This window comes from Drosophila montana, unplaced genomic scaffold, assembly GCF_035044405.1.
Source record: "Drosophila montana isolate Dmon_TW-CO22-7 unplaced genomic scaffold, ASM3504440v1 contig_3257_1, whole genome shotgun sequence".
Lineage (NCBI taxonomy): Eukaryota > Metazoa > Arthropoda > Insecta > Diptera > Drosophilidae > Drosophila > Drosophila montana.
The window spans coordinates 276,520-298,382 of NW_026998140.1; the positions used below are offsets into that span (position 1 = coordinate 276,520).

The 21,863-nt window shown below is 37.2% G+C and overlaps 1 protein-coding gene across 4 annotated transcripts; it reads left to right on the forward strand.

Annotated features, from left to right (window-relative positions):
- Positions 1–2,161: 2,161 nt before the first annotated feature.
- LOC135434031 (mediator of RNA polymerase II transcription subunit 15) lies at positions 2,162–21,368 on the forward strand. Of its 4 annotated transcripts, none has more exons than XM_064690370.1 (10): positions 2,162–2,826; positions 16,027–16,089; positions 16,184–16,322; positions 16,384–16,498; positions 17,291–17,593; positions 17,921–18,127; positions 18,189–18,308; positions 20,309–20,793; positions 20,855–20,963; positions 21,023–21,368. In XM_064690370.1, the coding sequence occupies exons 1-10, from the start codon at positions 2,751–2,753 to the stop codon at positions 21,107–21,109; spliced, it is 1,704 nt and encodes a 567-aa protein (XP_064546440.1). In that variant the 5' UTR covers positions 2,162–2,750; the 3' UTR covers positions 21,110–21,368. The 4 variants fall into 4 exon arrangements, with proteins under 4 accessions (XP_064546440.1, XP_064546439.1, XP_064546441.1 ...); XM_064690369.1 differs by having other exon boundaries at positions 2,164–2,826; positions 20,855–20,955; XM_064690371.1 differs by having other exon boundaries at positions 2,165–2,826; positions 17,291–17,488; positions 20,855–20,955.
- The last annotated feature ends 495 nt before the right edge of the window (positions 21,369–21,863 follow it).

The following is a 21,863-nucleotide window of genomic DNA, read 5'->3' on the forward strand; positions in this document are numbered from 1 at the left end:
AAATGCGCTCAACTTCTCGACTTGACTTTTGTTTATATTTGTTTGTTTAACGATTCTTCTCTCTCTCGCGCGTATTTATCTCGAAATACAATTGTATCTGCGAAATGGCAGGTAACTGATTTCCTAGGCCCGACACACGTATAGGTGCATATTATGCAGGTATTGGTAAGCGTACGTGGTTTAGCTAGCCGAGTTTTGTTTTCCATTTTTTTTTTTTTTTGATACCCTTTCCATTTTGTCAGTCGTTACAGGAAGGGTTATAGCTGATAGTTGGCTGTAAATATTTGTAAGAATAAAAATTAAGACACAATGTTATAGAAGAAAATAATAAAATTATATATATTCGAACTCATAAAGCACATATATATATATTCTTGATTAGTATCAACCTCCCAGTCGATGTAGTGATGTGCATCTATCGGTGTCTATATCTCGTAGTCTTAAAGATATAATTCTGTAACTTTGTTAAGATCTGTATTTTTGTTGCAAGAATCGATCAGATCGGACTATTATATCACATAGCTGCCATAGAAAAGAACGATCAGAAAACAAATTCTTGTTTGAAAAAAGTTTTTAGTCAAGATATCTTACATAAATTGAATATTTCCGATTTTTCAAAATCGGACCACTATATCATATTGCAGCCATGGGTTTGATCAATAATCTAGTTTTTGCATAAAGAAATTTTAAGTTTTTCAGGATCTTTTGACTTAATTTAACAATTAAAAGTTCTAAAAAATTTCTTATTTGCCTCGGACCACTTATTATATAGTTTTCATAGGAGCGATCGGTCAATTATCAAGTTGTTATATGAAAGGCGTTTTGGTTTTTAAGGATAATTAAACTTAACCTTACACTTACGACTCCAACCACGCTCCCCCACACTTAAGCCAAATCTAATCAATATGGAACTACTATATCATACTGAAAAGTAGATATTCTATTTTGTTCAAGAAATTTTCAACAAACTCGGCAAATACGAGCTTCACAATTTCCCACATCTATCTAAAAGACCGTATCAAACCGGACAAATATATTATATGACTCCTATATGAACAAACGTTCGTCTGCAAGGGTATTTAAACGTCGGCGCGCCAAAGTTTACGTCCCGATGTTATTTATTTTATTTTTGTAATTTGCGTTGAGTATCTTTTGAGCATACTTTGAACCCAACTTGGCTACTGGGCTACCAACGAAATTCCTTAAATTTGCTAGAGATCAAATACAATTTAAAATTAATAACATTTTATTTCCGTTGGCCAAAATGCCTGATAAAGCGCAACAGTTGCGTTGACTCATGTGCTCAGCAGTTGCGTTTCTCCATCACCTGAGTTTGTTTATTTTTATGAATGAAAACTCATTGGAATGTGCAGTTTTTTTATGAAACAAAAAAAAGAAGAGAAATCATTGCAACTCTTCTGCAAGGCATTTAGGAAGTTGCAGCTTGACATCTACTACTTGAAGCTAGCATTGAGATATTGTAGGATTCAGTATTTGAGCACTTATAAATATGTACAAGCACTTGACGTCATGAGTCAACAATAACAATGTGATGCGTTAATTGTTGTAAACTGTAATTTGTTGTTAAATATTGTTGCTGGGCGCAGAGCGAAACCAGTTTTGAGCGAACACAGTTTAAAATATGGTGTGGGTCTTGGCTAACGGACGGGTTGGTGTCATGGCTGCGCAGCGAAACTCTGTGAATTTAATATATATTACATATTTTATATATATATTTTGTATGTGTAATATATTTTATTTGATATATTAAGTATGCATTTTTAAATTATTAAATTAACAACTCATCAGTTAAAACCGTTTTTAGTTGTAAATTCAAATTCAAATTTTTGTGGCATCTGGCAACACTTTTTACTCACTTTTCACTTTGCGCGCTCAGCTGCCGATGCTTATCGATATATCGATAGTTATTAATGGGATCATAACGAACTAAATAAGCGCAAAAATGCGATATTTTTCGTTAACTGACTTTTTGAGACAATAAAGAGTAATGCAATTCGCATTCAAAGTATAAAACATATATTATTTTAGTATTTTTGCTACACTTATGTATTTTGAATATTCAAAACAGTTTCGGTTGCACGAAAACTATCGAGCTATCGATATGTTAGACACCAAGCCAACCATCGCCATGGCCGCATTCGTTGAGCGGCTTTCGCTGTTGCATGAGCTGCGGGCGCGTTGAGCATTTGCGGCAAAATCTGCGACCATTCTGCGAGACAGCAGACACTTCAATTGCAGCTGCCCCGTAGACGCGCGCGTTCTGTTTGTGTTGTGTTTTTGTGTGTTTCGTGTGTGTGTGTTTGTGTAGTTGGTGTGAATTTTATAAATAAATCGCGTGGCGTGAAAGTGAAATGCGTTGCAAGCAGCATAACTAAGCACAAGTGGATGCCACACAGCATAAACGAGACGCAATTAAGTGAAAAATTTCTAAAATAAAGTAAAGCAAGTCAGGTTTTTGTTGTTGTTTATCTATTGAAAGCGACGCCGCCGCCGTCGCCGTCGCCGCTCAACTGGAAGGCGCGGCAGCATCAAACCGAAACCTGAAACTGAAATTGAGCGAACAACAACAACAACATCAACAAAAGCGACAACAAGGCGCGTCCTTGAGCTCATAATTAAAACACCTGTTCAAGCGCAGCAACAACAACAACAAAGACAACAACTTTGGCAAGAGCATTTCTGGCTCTAATTCTCTTCCTCTCAATAAAAACAACAACAACAAAAGGGAGATGAATAATTTCACAACGACAACGGCCGCCGTGCCCAAAAAGGACGCACTGCCTCGATCAGGGCACGTTACAGAGGGTAAGTGCAGCCAATTTAGCCATTTTCTAGCTAAATGCTGAGGTTTTCAGGAGCAAGCAACAGTTGTTATATTTAGCTGATCTAGCTTCTTTTGCTATTGCCAATTTGTGTCTAGCAAGCTATGACGGCTATTTCTTTCTTTTAGCTTTTTTAGCATCGCATTTAGCTAGTTTTTAAGCGGCATTTGCCAACACTGTCACAACAACTACAACACAGATTCTTTACAGATTTAAGCCAATTTGCTATATCAGCTATTTTCATATTTTAGCTTTCTTAGCATCGAATTTAGCTACTTTTTTACTGCGGCATTTGCCAACACTGTCGCAACTACAACACAGATTCTTTACAGATTTTAGCTTGTTGGGTTTCTTTGCCTGAGTGAACAGAGGTAGCATATTATTTCAAAATTAGGCTTGGGCAGGGCCGGGGGCGAAGAGAGTGTATGGGGGTTCGACCTGTTCTGAAGCTATGAAACTATGTCATTTAATTTAGGGTGAGTTTTAAATGTTGCGTTGTTTTGCGTCTCTTTTTTGTACAGGAAGCGGCTCGATATGTCGCAGTTCTAATTGTCGTGTTAAATTGGTGTAATAAGCCTTTTCAAGTGGCAGATACTTTCGAATATAATAAGGCAGCTATAAACGCACTTAGGTCACGTTGACACATTCAAGATAATTGGGTAAATTCTAGAAAGGTTTGCTTTCTAACCCCTTGAAACTGAGGTGTCTATTGGTCATTAAAATAAAATATATATATATATTATTAATTACATATTCTTCACACTTGTAAAGTCTCTAGTATTCTAATTAGAGTTTAGTCATATGCCTTTGACTGATTCGCAATCTGTGTTAGCTGACGCAAATCATTTAACGAAGCTGAAGTTTGAACTGTTTGGGAATTCTAAACGATTTCTTATATCCTGTTAACAAAGGCAAAATGAATGTGTCGTTATTGTGATATATTTGTTTGCTGCGACTATAGAGGACTGTCTCAAGCTGCTAAGGTGTTTAATTTTTGACAGTTACCAAGTTTGTCTAAATTTATATATGATGATGATCTAAAACGATCAAGGCTTGGCTTACTTTAACATTATCGGAAGGCAAAATGTTTTATAGATTATAGTTGTTCTATAGATGAGAGATTATAGATTATATATTATGGATTGTAAAATATGGATTATAGATCATTGATTATAGACGTCTAAAAACGTATTTTTAGATAAATTGAAAAAAAATTCCCGCCGCGTCCATTTGCACTTGAATAATCAGCAGAACTCTTGAGCATCTACTTTGCACTCTAATTTTATTAGCAGTTGGTAATTTGCGCTTTAAATATTGCTAATTATTTGCTGCTGTGGAAAACCACTAATATAATTTATTTGATATTTATTATAATATTATATAAGTATGACAAACCTCTGGCATAATAATAATAATCAATAGACCAACACAGCGCGTTAAATTGTAAACCACGTCCAGATAAGTTTCTAGAACTCATTGCCTGGTCTCCGATTCACACGCAAATATTCTCAAATGGACGCGTTTTATGAATACCTGAGTCATAAGTAAACAAAACCTAATCGTATTAGTAGAGAGCAGGTTTGTTGAACTATGCGAGGGAAAATCGCATGTTATATAATGAAAATATTTACATAAATTCGAGAAGTCCAAAAAGAAACAAAGGCCCAACAATTTGTTGCCTCACATCGCAGACCAAATTAATAATTGAGCTCAATAATGAAAAGCGCCCGAAGGCATATGAAAAACCGCCGCCAACAGAAACTTTAATCAATTAAAAAATAAGGCGAAAAAAAAAACAAGTTACGACATCTGTGACAAAGAGTTGGCAAACTCTAGAGATTTTAGTCATCATTTTTGTTATGCTAATCAAACGGATTGTTTGAGACTCTGAGAGCCAAGCCAACGAACTTTCTTTCTCGAGGGGCTGCTGTGTGTGTGTGCAATTTGAGTTTTTGAAAGTTTTTCATGAAACGATAAACAATAACAATGAGCTGCCAGTCAGGCAGCAGGCAACAACTACAACAACAGACAGACAGCCAGACGGACAAATTAAACATCAACTTCCAAAACATAAAACGCAGAAATTTCAGCTGAAAATAAACAAATGCCGTCTTCCACGAGGGCTGACTTTGGCATTGTGCACCTAATGTTGAAACAGCAATTAGTTTATTGATTTTCAGAGTATTTTCCATGATGCTGAATACACTTTGCATGCAAAGGAACCAAAGGAACCCTTAACAAGTTGGGAGTTTATAGTTCGATGTTTTTGAAATTTTCAGGTCTTAAATATAGTGTAGAATTGTGTATATATACCAAAGCGCAAGGCTCTACCTTTTAAAATAAGTGTTTTCTTCAATTCTAGGGAAAGTTGTGGGAGTTATCCATTAAATGGAATATTTAAAATCTGTATAGACTACATGATAAACTACATGCCAAGTTTGCCATGACTAGCTCTTATAGTTTTCAAGTTATGCCTTAAAAACCATATCTCCAAATCGATATTTATCGATATTAGCAATATAGAAAGCAGCCCTCGTCTGCTTACTCATAGTTCGCACTATTTGGGCGCGGGCTGAAAGGGAAAATCGACTCAGAGTCTAGGTGCAAAAAATGGTGCTACAAGCACTTTCCATTTAATGCGGCGACATGCAAATACACCGCCCCACCCCCGCCCTCCAAATGTATCTTTGTATCTTAAAGATACGACGCGCGTGCAGGCAGGCAACAGCTGACAGTAGCTGAGTCGGAGTCTTTCTGCCCGCTGGCTGGCAACTTCTTGAGGCAGCCGCTTCATTTGCGCCCAAGCACGCATAACCAGAGACAAAAGAAGAGACCCCCACAATGGCAGCCGCAGCTACGAGTTGCAACCAGTCGAGGCTGCCACTCAACTGCTGGCCTCTTTTTCGCATTATTCTTGCTGACAAACTGGCCGCTTGCGAGGGGGGGAGGGCAGAATGAAACAGTCGACAGTTGCATGACGAGATGCCGGAGCTGCTGCCTCACTTTGCTGCAGCAGTTTATGTGGCATTTTGTTTTCTTCTCCTCTTTTTTTTTTTGTTGCATGCCACGAATGATTCACTTGTCGGCGACAGGATGTGCAAGTGCCAGAAAGAGGTCTCCACTTGGCTTCAGCTTAGAGATGCCACCTAAATGCCCAAGTACCCCCCCCGACATGGTCACAGTCCCAGTCCCAGTTCCAGCCACAGCCCCAGCTTCAGTTCCAGCTGCCTGCATAATTGTTTTGGCATACAAAAGGTTTCAAAAGGGCCCCCCTTTTGAAAGGTAAATCCAAAGTCTCAGTCCAAAATGAGCGCAGCATTTGCTCTGAAAGTTAACATGAACTATATACTAAGAGCTGTGATCGCCTGCGTGAGGCGTTAGTTGACTTTTTTAGTGCCCATTCGGGCTGCACTGATGACATATTCCTTTTGATATAAAAAACTTTAAGCCTTTGGCTTGAATAGCTCCAGCTCAAGCTATATTCTAAGTACTTATGAACGAGTTCATTTCTTAAAAGCAGCCAAAATATTGTTACACATTCTCAAAAAAGGTTGTAAGTTGTGTCGAAAAGTTTTCATCTTCCTTTCATAAAACCCTCACAACTTGCTCTAAACTCATAATATTTTATATAAATTCATATTGCAAGCTATATTCTAAGGACTTATGAACTAGTTCATTTCTCAAAAGCAGCCGAAATATATTTTGTACATTCTTAACATGTTTTTCCTTAATCTTCAAATTTGTGTCGAAAAGTTTTCATCTTCCTTTCATAAAATCCTCACAGCTTGCTTTAAACTCTTATTGTTTTATTGCTTATAATAAAATTCTTTTATTACAGTGTAAACTATTCCATAAAGATTATCTTTTAACAAAAACTTATTGGATAAGCTATTACAATTTTCCGCATTGTAGCCTGTAATTTAAACCCGATTACTCACTTTTCAAGCTATTTTTATGACCCGTTCGCTGCAACCGTCTCGACTAGTTGATCAGGAAATAGTCGCGGGCTATGTAAACCGGATTGTAAAACTGTTTGAATTGATTCAGCGTCAGATCTGTGGCTCTTTTCAGATTTGATAAGAAATTAATTATATTTATCGGAGTTTTCTGGAAAGATACAAAATTGTGCTAAAAGCGGCTTTGAAAAGGGGTTTAAGGCAAACTTTAAAATGTGCCTCAAATTGATACACATTTTTATGAACTTGGGTATTATAGATTTATGTCTTAAGTTATGAAGAAGAAAAAAATATCTCCGACTAAAAATGGAAGTTTGACAAATCGGAGCACTTTATATAATTCAAAGGTTGAATTCTTGTGGGAAAAGTTTGTTTATTTCTCAAGTTAACTTAAAGAAACTCAGCTAATAAGAGGTTCAGCAATGCTTTATCAAAATCGGGATACTATATCTTATAGGAATTTTCGTATCGATTGAAACTTGAGTCTATCTGAAATCAAAACTTTGCTAACTTGTTGCAATAAATCGTATTCAAATTCACCAGTTTTAAAGCCTGGATATGCTTCCAAAAGCAAAACCCTTTTTGTGGCAGCGAAGAGCTACACTCAAAAAAATATTTGTAACCCAAATGAAAAGACCAAAAAAATTAAGAAACTTTTTTCCAGTTTTAAAAACTTTTCTTTTCTCAATGGGATAAAAATTCATTTAAAACTAAAATTTATTAATTATGAAATTGTTTAATTTTTGGCAATTTTGCAAAATTAAGTGTAAACTTTTTTTTTTAATGTGTATGTCATATTAAAAGTTATTAAAGAAACGTTTGTTGAAGGATTTAGAGGCTATTTATTAATTAATTTATTTATTTATTTATTTGTTTATCTTCGGGACTGCATTAAGAAAAGTTTCTGCTTGTTTTTACTGAGCAAAAGTAACACAAGTCAACAAATGATTGAAACTTTACTGAAATATAGAAAATGTCTTGCTACAATTAACTAAATTATTAGTTTAGAACAAGTTATGGACATGCTTCTAAAGCAGAAAATCTCCACATTAAACTAGTTGCACGTTTTGAGCAGCTTTGCTCTTAACTCGAGACATTAAATTGGCGTATGCTTCTTTCTTTTTTGCAAATTGGGAAAAATGCATGATTTTGCCTCAATTTAGGAGAAAGTTGAAGGCTTCTGCAGATGAGAGCTGCCATAAAAACTGAAATTACGCTAATTTGAAAAGCCAGCATAATTATTGGCGATTCGCTTTTAGTTTGGGTGCTCAGATCTATCAATCAATCAATCAGTCAGTGCAACTGCAACCCGTTTAACCGGCAGCTCATTCAAATTGTTTTCCTTTTTTTTTTTGTTGCGCCTCATAATGAGCTAAATTCTTGCCACAGCAGCGGCAGCTTCTTATCAACAACTCCGGCCATGGCTAGGGTCAATGTTTGGTAACACAATACACACACACACACACGTATATACACACATGTGTGTGTATTCTGGCTGCATCTTCAGCTCGTTTCTGTGTGTATCCATCAGCTGCAACATTCAAATAGTCAACGTCGCGTCGGCGTCGCCGTTGCAGCCACATTTTTGTTTGGGTTTCTGTTTGTGGCAAGCGTCTCTCTAGCTGCCCCGCCCCCCCCCCCTCCCCCTCTCGGTTTCCGCGCCCCTCTTGCCAGTGGCATGTTCAACAACCTTGAGTCAGGTTTTTCCACTTTCAGCCGCTAATCAATGCAACAGCGTCGACAGCATTTTTCCTGCTTTTGCTGCTGCTGCTGCTGCTGCTGCGCTCTCATAAACATTTTTCCTTCGACTTTCCAAATCGGTTTTCCGCTCTTTACCATAGTTTTTCATATGTCTTGCATATGCATAAATTTTGTTCAGGTTTTTCTATCGAATTTTACATATCCCATTTCGTTGTGTAACTCTTCACGCGATCCACAGACCGAACCATTCATGCATAGACCACAATATGAACTTGCTTCCACTGAAAGAGACCGATAGAGAGAGCGTGAGAGAGACAGAGAGTGAGAGAGAGAGAGGGAGAGAGGGAGAGAGAGAGGGGGCGAAAGGTGGGTGGGAAAAATCATTGAGGGAAGCCCCACAACGTAAAAGTGCCATTTGTGAAATGCTGCGAACTGAAAATGAATTTGAAATTGAAATTGAATCCACTTCGAAGGTTAATTGAGCTCTTTCCACAAATTGTTTCTATTGAAGGTGCGGCTGTTAAATGCATTTAAGCAAAAAAACAGCAGGTTGAGCTCTTTTAATTTCCCCCAAAACAAAATGGAATAGATTCTTGAATAACATGGAATACCTGGAATACTCTTTAACTGATTTGAAGGGGAATTGGTTTTTTGGTCATTATTTAACTCCTAGTTTCATTTACTTGAGGTTGAAAGTTATTAAAACAAGCTATTTGTTTCCCTTCTTGAGTTTCTAGTTCATAAATATTTTGTTTTAATTTAAGCTTAAGGTTAATATTGAGAAAACTGCAACGATTTTTGGAAGAGTTTTCTTTTTGGGTTTATAGTCTACAAGTATTTTTTAATTTAAGCTTGAATTATTTTTTCTAATCTTCAGCACATAAATATAAACAATCTTTATTTAAAACAAATACTGATAATTATATTTTTACATATTTTGAGAAATATTTTTACTTAAATCCTAAATCTGTAAATTTTGTTTTTAAACAATTTTGGGCTTACGAATAAACATAAAACTGTTGACAAAGAAGATGTAAGAGGCATTTTTAATTTTTAACAAAATGCAAAATTAATTTAATTGGAATTTAAAAAAAAAATCATTATAAATAAACAACTGTCTTAACTTGGTAAAAACTAAAGCGATTTTTAAGCGAATTGACTTTTTGGTCATTTATTAAATAACTAATTCGGCATTCGAATGTTAAATACAAGTTGTTCGATATTTCTCGAAATATTTGCCTTTCACCTGCTAAAAGATTTTGTGATAAAGAAAAGCTATTGAAAATCTTGAATTTAATTGAATTAAACGATTTTAAATGGGTATCGAAATTATTTAAAAAAAGTATATAAAAAAAGTATATATATATCGAAAGTGTTTTAAGTAAGGATTCGAACTGGGTATCGAAAGTGTTCTAAATAAGTATCGAAAATGAGTATCGAAAGTGTTTTAAGTAAGGTTTCGAACTGAGTATCGAAAGTGTTTTTAATAAGTATCGAAAATGAATATCGAAAGTATTTTAAATAAGGTTTCGAACTGAGTATCGAAAGTGTTTTAAATAAGTATCGAATGTGTTTTAAGTAAGGTTTCGAGCTAAGTATCGAAAGTGTTTTAGGTAAAGTTTCGAACTGAGTATCGAATGAGTTTTAAATATGTATCGAAAATGAGTATTGAAAGTGTTTAAATATGTATTAAAAATGAGTATCGAAAGTGTTTTAAGTAAGGTTTCGAACTGAGTATCGAAAGTGTCTTAAATAAGGTTTCGAACTGGGTATCGAAAGTGTTCTAAATAAGTATCGAAAATGAGTATCGAAAGTGTTTTAAGTAAGGTTTCGAACTGAGTATCGAAAGTGTTCTAAATAAGTATCGAATGTGTTTTAAGTAAGGTTTCGAGCTAAGTATCGAAAGTGTTTTAGGTAAAGTTTCGAACTGAGTATCGAATGAGTTTTAAATATGTATCGAAAATGAGTATCGAAAGTGTTTAAATATGTATTAAAAATGAGTATCGAAAGTGTCTTAAATAAGGATTCGAACTGAGTATCGAAAGTGTCTTAAATAAGGTTTCAAACTGAGTATCAAAAGCTTTAAAAAGGGTTTAAAAATGAGATTCGAAACTGTCTTAAACAGGTATAATTTATATTTATATAATATATATTTACATGATCGCAAGACACTATCTTGTGAACGTAAAATGAGTTTTCAGAATTCTTTGTAAAGCAGCTCATTGTTCAAATTTCCGCCTTGTAAGCAGCAAAGATTAACACACTGCGATCTAAGCCAACATCATTTCAAGATCAGCTGTGACTGTGCCAAAAAAAAAAAAAAAACAAAAAATAAAAGAATAAAGAGGAAAAAAAGTGTTTTTCGCTGTTGGAATTTCAGAGAACGCCGCGTGACGCACGAGCCGGAGACTCGTATTCTGGTGACTTACTAACCCGTTCCAAGAGCGCTTTTTATTTTTTGGCCAACTCAATAAACGGACGGCGACCCACATTGCAGCCACATGCAACACACACACACACACACACACACACAGCTGTGTGTGTAGAATAGGTGTCAGTTTTTGTTGTTGTTGCTCGGGCTAACTGTTATTTGGCGCAAAAAGAAACCCGTTCCGGGGCAAGGTAAATATTTATTTCACAACAAATATTTTCAATGCACCCCAACGACAAACGAGACGCCAAAAGCAGCTCAATAAATCAGCTGTCATTATCATTTTTTATGGACTTATTACCTTATCAATCAGTTTTTTTATGTGTGTGTGAGTGTGTGTGGGTGTGTGTGTGTTTGTGTACGTGTACCTCTACAGGAAATGCAAAGAATTTCAAACTTCTTGTGACAAATGCATTTTTGGTCGTTCGGAGACAAACAGCTGCAAATTTTCGAGGCGCACAAAAACAATGCACCTAGACATATTTGCCATATTTTTTATTTTCATTTTTTAACTGCCCAGCCCATTTCCTGTGACTCTTGAAATAAAACAAAAACGAGAAAACACAAAAAAAATTGAATATTTATTTAACGGCCAGCGTGAAAAAGTACTGTAAGTTGATTTCAACATTTCAGCTGACCAGTCCAAAGGCAAAGTTTAACTTATTTTTACCATTTTCATGTGCTGCCCGTTGTGCATAATAACCAGCAAGTGTTCTAGCCATAAGCATGCACAACTATGGGTTACCCTATAAAAATTTGAAAATATCATCAAATTGACAACAAGTCGAATAAACACCGGAAAATAAATTATTTCAATTCCAATTCAATTATGCTTGAAAAATGAAAAGGTTTCTTAGGTAAACTATAAATAAATTTTGTCTAAAAAAATTTGATATCACAAATTATTTATGTTATGTGTATTAATTATATATAGATCAACTAATAATAAAAAGAAGGAGAAATAAAGAGAAATATATAATGTCTGAATAAAGTTAAATTGCAAAATGATAAAAAGGTAAAAGAGTTTTCATATTAACATTTTGAGGTCCTGTAAAATATGAAATAAACTAACATGAAGCGTAAAAAAGCCTGTTTGAAAGCAATTTAAGAAAATTCTACATTTATCGGAAACCTAAATAAAAATGGCAAAAATATGAGAGAAAACAAGTTTAAAAGAAAACAACAATAAAATATATATGAAAATATAAAAAAATGTTGCTCAAACATAATACTATTAAATATAAGGATAAGGATGAATGTTTCAAAATATAAAAAAAAATTAATATTGGAAGAAAATTATGAAATAATATATTCTTAGTTTATTATTTACAAATTGCATGTTCCAATTTTTTTTTTTTAATTTTCATACATTTTTGTGGAATTTACTTTATTATTATTTAAAATGAAAGGCTCCGAATGATTTGAACAACAAAATAATTCATAAATTTGCCTGTTAAATTCTCTACTATAATAATTATGACTACTAAGCTATTCCAAGCACAACTTAGCTTCTTTGCTAGCCTGTTACAAACGCACTACGTAACTAGTATACCCCATGGCAAGCGATTGTCGAACAGGGTGCACAAAGCTGAGCTTCTGCGGGGCATTATAAAAGAGCGAAAGCAAAACGCAAAGCGCAAACGAAAGAACAACACAAGAGACTTTGTAAGTAATATGTATGCTGAAAGCACAATAAACACATGCCGATGGCTGGAGAACAAGCAGGGGGAGGGGTGGATAGAGAGGGGGAGAGGGGGCAATGCGAATACGCTGAAGTCGGCGCAAATGTGTAAGACGAGTCCGGGCCCCAACCTGAGCAAATCACGCCGAACCGTATATCGAGTGGGGCAACAACTGGGCAAAAAGATACTTATGCACAGCAGCAGATACACACAGATACATTTACGGATACAGATACAGATACAGATACAGATACATTGGTGTAGAGCGTTGCACACTAAGTGCACTCAGTGAGAAATCAAATGCTGAGGCAAGCCGCTAAATTGATTATGGCTGCAAGTATTTTCTTTTTATTTTTTTTGTTGCTGCTTGCGGCGGGGCGTGGCAAAGGGGAGGAGGCGCCCCCAATTGTGTGGCACTTGCACTTCCGCAAATTGCAGTTAATTAAGCAGCAGCAGCAACCGCAGCAACTGCAACTGCAGACGACAGTTTGTCAGGCCACATAATTCAGCTGGGGGCAAAACTAATTCTAAGCGCGGCTACGGGTCAGAGTTCAGCTAATTGCCGGCTGACAGTTTAAAGTCAAAGAACCTTTAAATTAACGCGACCGCCTTCAAGTGTGTCTGAGTGTGCGTGTGTCTAGATAAGAGAAAAACCTAAAAGAAATGTCAAAATTGTTTAAAATTAATGAGAGAAATGTACGACTCTCGGATACTGGAATCATTTTCAAAAGAAGTAATGAATAGCTGTCACATATAATTACATATACACGCGCACAGATTGATAGGGGGGCATTCCTCTAGATAGCTAGATAAAAGACTTTGAAAACTAGTTGAAAAGTTTTCAGAGAACAGAAATGAATGCTTATCAAACTGTAGATAGATAAACTAGACTAGTTTTCTGGAGACAATAAACCAAAAATGAGAAGGTAAGGTAAGATTTTATATCCTTTTAGAGATTTTCCTTTTGTAGATATTTGAGCATAGTGTAGCTCGTAAATACTGAGTTGAATGAAAATGTCTTGGAAAACATTGGATTAGTTTCCCATACAAAAAATCATTTCTTGAAGTATAATATTGCGATATTGATAAGATTTAAATAGTTTAATCCCGGGTTATTACAAGATATTATGAAATACAAAAAAGTTTCTTATACAAAAACCTAATTTACGTCCGATCGTTCTATGGCAGATATATGATATAGTGTTTCGATCCGTCCGCTGCCGAGATGTGGACGATACGGACGGACGGACAAATCTATAACTCTCTCAACTCGGCTGTTGATGCTGATCTAGAATATATGTATATACTTTATGGGGTCGAAGATGTCTTCTTCTATGCGTTACACATTTCATGACAAAATTATAACACCTTCTATAAGGGTATAAGAGTGCTTGGTTGTCTAAGGGTCACTTAGGCAAACAAAGATCCGGACCCAAAATAATGCTAGATTATGGACATAGTATAATCTGAGTCAAAGGCGCCTTGAAAGTTTAAAGAATATGTTAGGGAAAAACTTTACGAAAAATCTGCCAAAATTGAAGACAGGCAAAAATGTAAATTTTACGATAGTTTTTTCTACATTTTAGACAACTTTTAAAAAGCAAGAAAATAGTCTAAAATGATTAAAATGTTTCATTGCTTTGCGTTTAACTAAAGTAACTTAGTTAACAATATTTTTTTTAAGTGTAAACACTTGAGTTTTGCCGCCACTCTCGTTTGGCACTTTCCATTTTAAAAGACCGCAGCAAACAGTTCACAATTTTCTAGTCTATGGAGCTTGCCCCAAAGGCAACCAATTACCAGCTACAACGCGACTAATGATAAATGACAGCGAGGCATAAACACAGACACAGACAACAACATCTACAACAACAACAACAACAACAACAGCTGCTGCTTACACATAATCTGACAATCAACAAAAATTCTCTACACACACACATAATTAAAAGTACGTTTTTTTTGTATTTGTGTGCCACGCTTTCGCTTATCAAAGATCTTAGTGCCCCATCAAATCGATCAAAAGCTGACATCCGCTGCAGTTACAAGCACCGCCCCCTTTCCTCTCCCCCCTCCACCCCTTGCCTTTTAGACCCACTCCAGCGTATCTGGAGCTGCATCAGCTGCATTTCCGTGAAATGCGTCGAGCATGTGCATCTTCAATGGAATGCCTTTGTTTAAGCTGCTGCTGCTGCTTCTCCCTTCCCCTGCTCCCTGCCACGCCGCTCTCCCCCCCGCCTACCTGCCCTTAGCTACTCCAATCTGAAGACGTGACTCATCGGGTTTTTATTACTGTTTCGTCTCTTACGAGATTATAATATGCTCTTGCGGTGCTTCATTAGATTCCGATTCGGTTTGGGTAATTTGATAGGGTCAGTGATTGGGGGCATGCATTTAATATCAGTTGTCGTTTAATATATATATATATATATATAAAAGTATTCATTTGCTATACCCTGTAACAATTAAACTTGGGCATATTGACTGTGGAAAAGACTATTGAATAAAATCCCGGTTGAGTCAAGACAAGTTTTTTTTATATGCTATAAAAGCTAGTTACATTTTATGTTTTTAATATGGGATAGTTTTTCCCATTTCACGTAAATCAATAAGGTCGACAAAAACCTCATGTTTCAAATTATCGATATATTGAGCCTTAGCTGTAAAGTCTAATGTGTCAAATTATCGATATTTTTCTTTTACCTGAAATCGATAACGTCATCATCATCCTCATGTTGCAATATATCGATAGTTATTCCATTCAACAGAATCGATAACAGCCACATGTTGCAAGTTATCAATTATCTCTAAAATCGATAACAACCGATTTTTTTTTTGTTGATATTTTTAATATTTCCCAGAAGTCGATAACCACCTCATGTTGCAAACTCTCGATAACTCTTGCCATTTCGCTGAAATCGATAAATATCGATCAATTGGTTGTAAGCTCAACTGACATGTGATTTGTGGTGTATTTGCTCTATGCTGTGTATTAAATTTTTTCATGCCAAAAGAAAGATCTGAAAATTGTATAAAAATCGGACTAAAAGCTTCAAAGTTATTAGGGAATGCTTTTACTATAACGCGAAGCTAGGGGAAGAAGCTGCTAAAAGAAGTTCAAGGTTTAATTTCCTAAACTATAAGGCTGAGGGTAGAGAAAGCACATCATGCTTATTTGTTCTTTTATGCATGAATCAAACAGGAATGCTTGTTACAATAGTTTGTGTTGGTTACAGGGTACCTCATAGTCGAACACTCTCCACTTGAACACTCTTACTCAGTTTTTATGACATATAATCAAGCTTGGGAGCTGCCACTTTATGGCCAAGCCATCAAAATGTGATTAGAGCGAGCCTTAATAACTTAAGCATCTCCTCTTTTAACCGCTCTCCCCTTTCTTTCTCCCGTTTCAGTTTGCAAGGAATGGCTCGTGCGTGAGGACGGCGCCCTGGCCTACAAGCTGCAGTCCCAGGAGAGTAAGTGCTTTGGCCTTTCATATCATTAGATTGCATTTTAATTCTTTCTATTCTCTCTCTCTCTCTCTCTCTCTCTCCCTCTGTCTCTCGTCAGTTAACGACTTTTATAAGGGCAATCGCTATAGGAACGCGGTGGTGCGCGAAGATTTCCCCACGGCTCTGCATGAACAAATCAAGGAAACGGAACAGGCCCAGCGTCAGGTGGAGGCCTACAGAAGACGCCTCACCGAACAGTAAATATTTAATGCACATTTTTTTTTCCATATTTTTTTAATTTCTCTTTTTTTCTGGCAGGGAGGAGCACGACAAATGCATTGCCAAAGAAATTGCCGACAAGCTGGAACGCGATCTGCAGGAACAGCAGCAAAAGGAGCTGCAGCAAAGCGAGCTAATAGCACAGAAAATGCAGGTGCGTTCACAGAGATTAGGAAGGAAATCTGGAAAATTGAGAATTAAATGGAATATTAGATAGATGCGATGCATGAAAGCTATTTGGGAAACTCTTCCAGTCGTATGGGGTTACTTAGATTGCAAAGCGTATGATAAACAAGACTGTAAAAAGGTTATGAGCCATACTAAATTGAACCAGAAACTTCACTTTTTAGAATTAGTTGATTAATCCAAATCTGAACCAAGTAATTAGAAAATAATTATTTTCTCTCTACACATGAAGAAAGATGAATCTAGATAAGAACCATAAACTTATGAATCTAGAATATAGAAAACTAGGCTTACAAACTGAACCTAAGACCGAGGCATTGGTTCAAATCGAATAACTGACAATTATTGTTAGGTAGAATGAACTTAGGAATTGTCGCGTTTATTCAGTTAAATCCAATCTGGAATATATGTTCCCTGGGGATAAGGATATCTATATATGTGTACAAATCCTATATGTTTACAAATTTAAACAAAATTGTGTTTCTTTTTTGCCTTGAATTAATATCCCGGACCTCGAGCCATTATGTATGTTTAAGCATTATAACAGTAAGTTATCTGGCGTAGTTTCAGCCAATTGCAGTCTACTGTAGTTGAACCGGCGACCTCACGCTTGCTAGTTCGACGCACAAGCTCCAAAGCCTCGCAGGCTGCATAAATGTTCAGGCTGTGTTCTCCTGGTATAGGGTATTACAATGACTTTGCTGCTGTAATATTTTGGCTCTTATGAATATAGAATTTAAAATCTCTCTCTGCATTGCAGGAAATCTATGTGAATCTGCCGCCCGTGCCGCCGCCAGCAACGCGGGACAAGAGCCGCCCGCCGCCGCGACCAGCCAAAGCAAGTATACGCCAGCAACAGCTGCAACTGCAGCACGAATCGAATGGCAGCCTTGAGCCCAGCACCTCACAGCAAGCTAGATTTGTCAGTCAGCAACACTTTTCACAAACAGACAACTATGTAGGACTCTCGCTTATACCAAATATTGTTGATATGCCAGCAACAGCAGCAGCAACACCCACTAGACTACACAACACACATGCACCACACAATCAGCTGCTGTTGGTGAGTGATGCTGAGCACGCGGCAACAACAGCAATAACAGCAACATCAACAGCAACAACTACGGCACGCCAGCAACACGCACATCAATCAGCACGTCGCCAAGCACCAGCAGCTCCATCCACATTGCACAGCACCATCACATCCCAGCACACGACACCTACACACATCAATCATGATTGCGCAGCTGACGGCGCTGAGCTGGTGGATTATGCCGATGTTGCTGACAGCATACGCGCAGCAGCAGCAGCAACTGTTGCCGATGCTGTGATGCCGCCTCAGCGTTCAGCCTCACACGAGAACTTACTGCGTACCGAACCCAAATTTCAGAAATTATCGCCAGAGAAGTACGATCAAATGGTGGGCAACTTTGCGCTGGGCAATGCGAAGGCCGCCGAGCGGCACATGCAGCAGCACGCCGACGACATTGAGCTCTACGTGGATCCCTGCGATTATGCCAGTCTGCGCGAGATTGGACTGCCGCCCGAGGAGCTGCACGAGCTGAGCAAGAAGCTCAAGCAGGAGCAGAAGGATGAGGTGCAGTTGGAATATTGCCTAAACATGCCCCATGTCATTCATGTCCTTTCGTTAATTGCAGCTGCTGGCGCGTCGCCTGCAGGCGATCGAGAGCAAGGATAGCGTGCGGCAGGAGATACGCGATCGCATGCTGGCCATCGAGGCGCAGGACAAGGAACTGGCCAAGATGCTGCAGGAGCGCGTAAGTTACCTTAATTAAATAAATTAAGTATTTTTTGGCGATGAGTAAAAAAGGTTAACCGTAAAAATGTTTCTTAAACTGACATAATTTAATATCCTTTATGATCTGCCAACTTAATTCGTAGTACGGAAAAAATATATTCAAATTAAGGAAACAAAAAATTTCTGCAGCTAAGGTAATAAAAATCAGATTTATCTCTGCCTAGATAAGATAAGATATGTCGCCTGATGATGCTAGCAGCAGCTGATCATGTCAGTCAAAGCTAGTTTTCTTACCCTGAAACTATTGAACTTAATCGATAAATATCGATTTTTAGATGAGACTTCTTTGGCCAATTTGGAACTTATAAGAGCTAGAATTCACACATTTTCTAGGTTTCCACTAAAACGAAATATAAACTCATCATTCCATTTAAATTGAAAATCGGATGAGAAGTGACTTATTTATGGGAGTGAGAAATTTCGACTATGTCTATATAGGATATTTAAGGCAACCATTTTCACATGAATTTTGACCAAGAAAAATGTTGCCAGATTTAGATGCCAAATTGATCTAGAGGCAAAACCATGAGCAAAGAGTCAAACCTTATGAAAATCGGTTGAGCTTTGACCGATTTTTGGGGGTGGGAAATTTCGACCACTGTCTATTTAGGATATTTGAGGTATATAAAACTGTTTGTCGTGACTGGCTGACTGACTGACTGACTGACTGATTGGTTATCAACGCTCAGGCCGTGTAAGAGCTAGAAAATTTTAAGTGTAATTACCTTATGTGATGAAGGTGCTCGTTAAGACGGGATTTCGAGAAATTACACCCACATGTCTGGAATGGCCTGTTTGTACATACCTGCATGCATGCATGTTTTCTTTATATATATGCAAACATGCATGCATGCGTACATGTATGAATGCATGCCCGCATACCTACATACAGCCACACATACAAACGTACATATATGCAAACATACATACATATGTACACACCTACACATGTACACATGCATGCATACACATACATATGTTTGTGTACATGTCTGCATATACATGTATTCATGTTTGTATATATGCATGCATGCATACATGGATGCATGCATGCATACATACATGCATACATACATACATACATACATACATACATACATACATACATACATACATACATACATACATACATACATATATACATACATACATATATACATACATACATACATACATACATACATACATACATACATACATACATACATACATACATACATACCATACATACCATACATACCATACATACCATACATACATACATACATACATACTTACATACTTACATACTTACATACTTACTTACATACATACATACATACATACATACATACATACATACATTTAAGTGTATATATGCACGTACATATAAATATGCATAAAAAGCAAACACCAAAAACAAACACAAAAAAAAAACTCCAAAAAAACACCAAAAAATAAAACCAAAAAAAAGGCTAGCTTAGCATGTTAACAGCAGAGCCTACTTGAATTCTTGAGAATCGAGGAGGAGAGCACTTTGCAGAAATTCGGTTTATTTAAATTTGCAGCACAGCGACAAATAAGTTGGTATTAGAAAACAAACATACATGCATACACTAACACACTAACACGCCCACACACACACACATACATACACACACACAAACATATATGCCTTCATATAAAATACTTCTATTATTATATAATTGGTATATAAAAGTATAATTAATTCCAAATATTCCATAGTACATATATTTAGTATATCTATAGTATATGGTATAAAGCATATATATATATATATATAAGAGTTCAACTAGTTTTTAACAATATCTTAGTTAGTTAACATATTCATCTCTCACTATATAATAAGCTTATAGCTAGATAAATTATTATAAATTTAATTACAATTTTTCGTATTATAGCACCCAAATTTAATTTCATGTTTATTTGTTCATTAATCATATTTGAATCCGTTCGCAGGAGAAAGCCAAAATGAAGCGCGCCAAGGAGAAGGCGCGCCTGCGCAAATCGCAGCAGAAGGAAGCAGGAGCTGGCGGCGCAGCTGGCAACGGGGTAAATAGCCTGCTCTGCGGCACGAACGGCTCGCATTGCGGGCCGCTGCTGGCGCTGCCACAGGACTGCCTGTCCGTCGCACAAGCGCCAGACGATATCGATGTGGAGGCCTATTCGAATCCCATAGATGTGCTCAACAGCAGTCGCGAGCAGCGCCAGCCCAATGGCACCCTGACTAACGGCAGTCTCGGGCGGGACAGCGGCTCCTCGCACGGCGGATCGATGCAGCGGCAACAGCGACAGGCGGCGGCTGCGGCCAGCAGTCTGACACGCGGCGAGGATGACATCTATACGCTGCCCGTGGACAGCTGTCGGCCGGGCGGACACGGCGCTCAGCGGCCCATCTCGCTGCACCTGGCCGCGGAGTCCGTGCAGCATAATTCCATGACGCGGTGAGCACTTGAATTATTAACTCCATTCAAAGTTGTCCTTTAAAACTCCTCTCTTTTGCAGTTCGGAGCACTTTGGCTCGGAGGCGGGCTCCCATGACAGCACGCTGTCCAGTGGCCACGATGTCGGGCCGCATCTGAAGTACTCCAAGTCCGGCAACTTTGGTATATATGTATTTAAACGCCTCACTAAAAACAATTGCTTTATTTATTAATATATTTTACTGTGTAGATCAAAGCGCCAGCCCCACGCCGCCTTATATGCCAATTCAGGGTACGCGCCGATCGAATTCAAGTGAAGATCGTAAAAAGAAACTGAAGGACAACAAGTGCACGCATCAGTGAAGCAGGAAGCAGCTGCTTCCTTATTTACTATTATTAATTATTTTCTCAAAAGCAATGCAATTGTTCAGCTCACATCAACTTTCATAGACACACACAACTATAATTTTTAATTATAAACGTAGCTTTTGCATAAGCTTTATTGTAATCCCTGTTGTGCATGGTATCAGATAACAGATAACAGATAATAGATAACTCAGTTATGGGTTTAAAATAAATGTTTGTTAATAAGTCAATTGAATGAGTTTTGTTTTTTTTTTTTGGCTGAAAGCGCAAGTAGCATCAGTTGTAGCTAGAATATAAGAATGATTATTATTGGGATTATTATATACTTAGGTGATTTTGCAACAGAATAGGAAACCCAATCGAATACCTTGATATAAACATTAGGCTAGAATACTTTTATCGTTGCTTGACGCTTTAAAACTGAGAGGCTGCTTTGCATAGAAACCGACAGTGACTCGATTACTGATACTGATCAAGAATATATATGTACATACTTTATGGATGCGGAGGTGAATAGTTCTGTGTGAGATTAGATCGCTCTATGCAAGGTGAAAGAGGTCCTAAGATACAGAATATTCCTTATGTCTTCCAAAGGAAGACTCCTGCATTGGTTTATAAATGCTATCAAAAACTATAAAGACCTATAATGAACGATAAAGTAGATCTAATACCCTTTTAAGTATTTACCTTTTGTAGATATGCGAGCAAAGTGAAGCTCGTTAATG

Excerpts from the sequence above, each read along its gene's own strand:
- LOC135434031 (XM_064690369.1), top strand. The coding sequence starts at position 2,751 with ATGAATAATTTCACAACGACAACGGCCGCCGTGCCCAAAAAGGACGCA. Across the intron at positions 16,323-16,383 it reads AGAAGACGCCTCACCGAACA|GGAGGAGCACGACAAATGCA; the intron begins GTAAATATTTAA and ends TTTTTCTGGCAG. Across the intron at positions 16,499-17,290 it reads TAATAGCACAGAAAATGCAG|GAAATCTATGTGAATCTGCC; the intron begins GTGCGTTCACAG and ends TCTGCATTGCAG.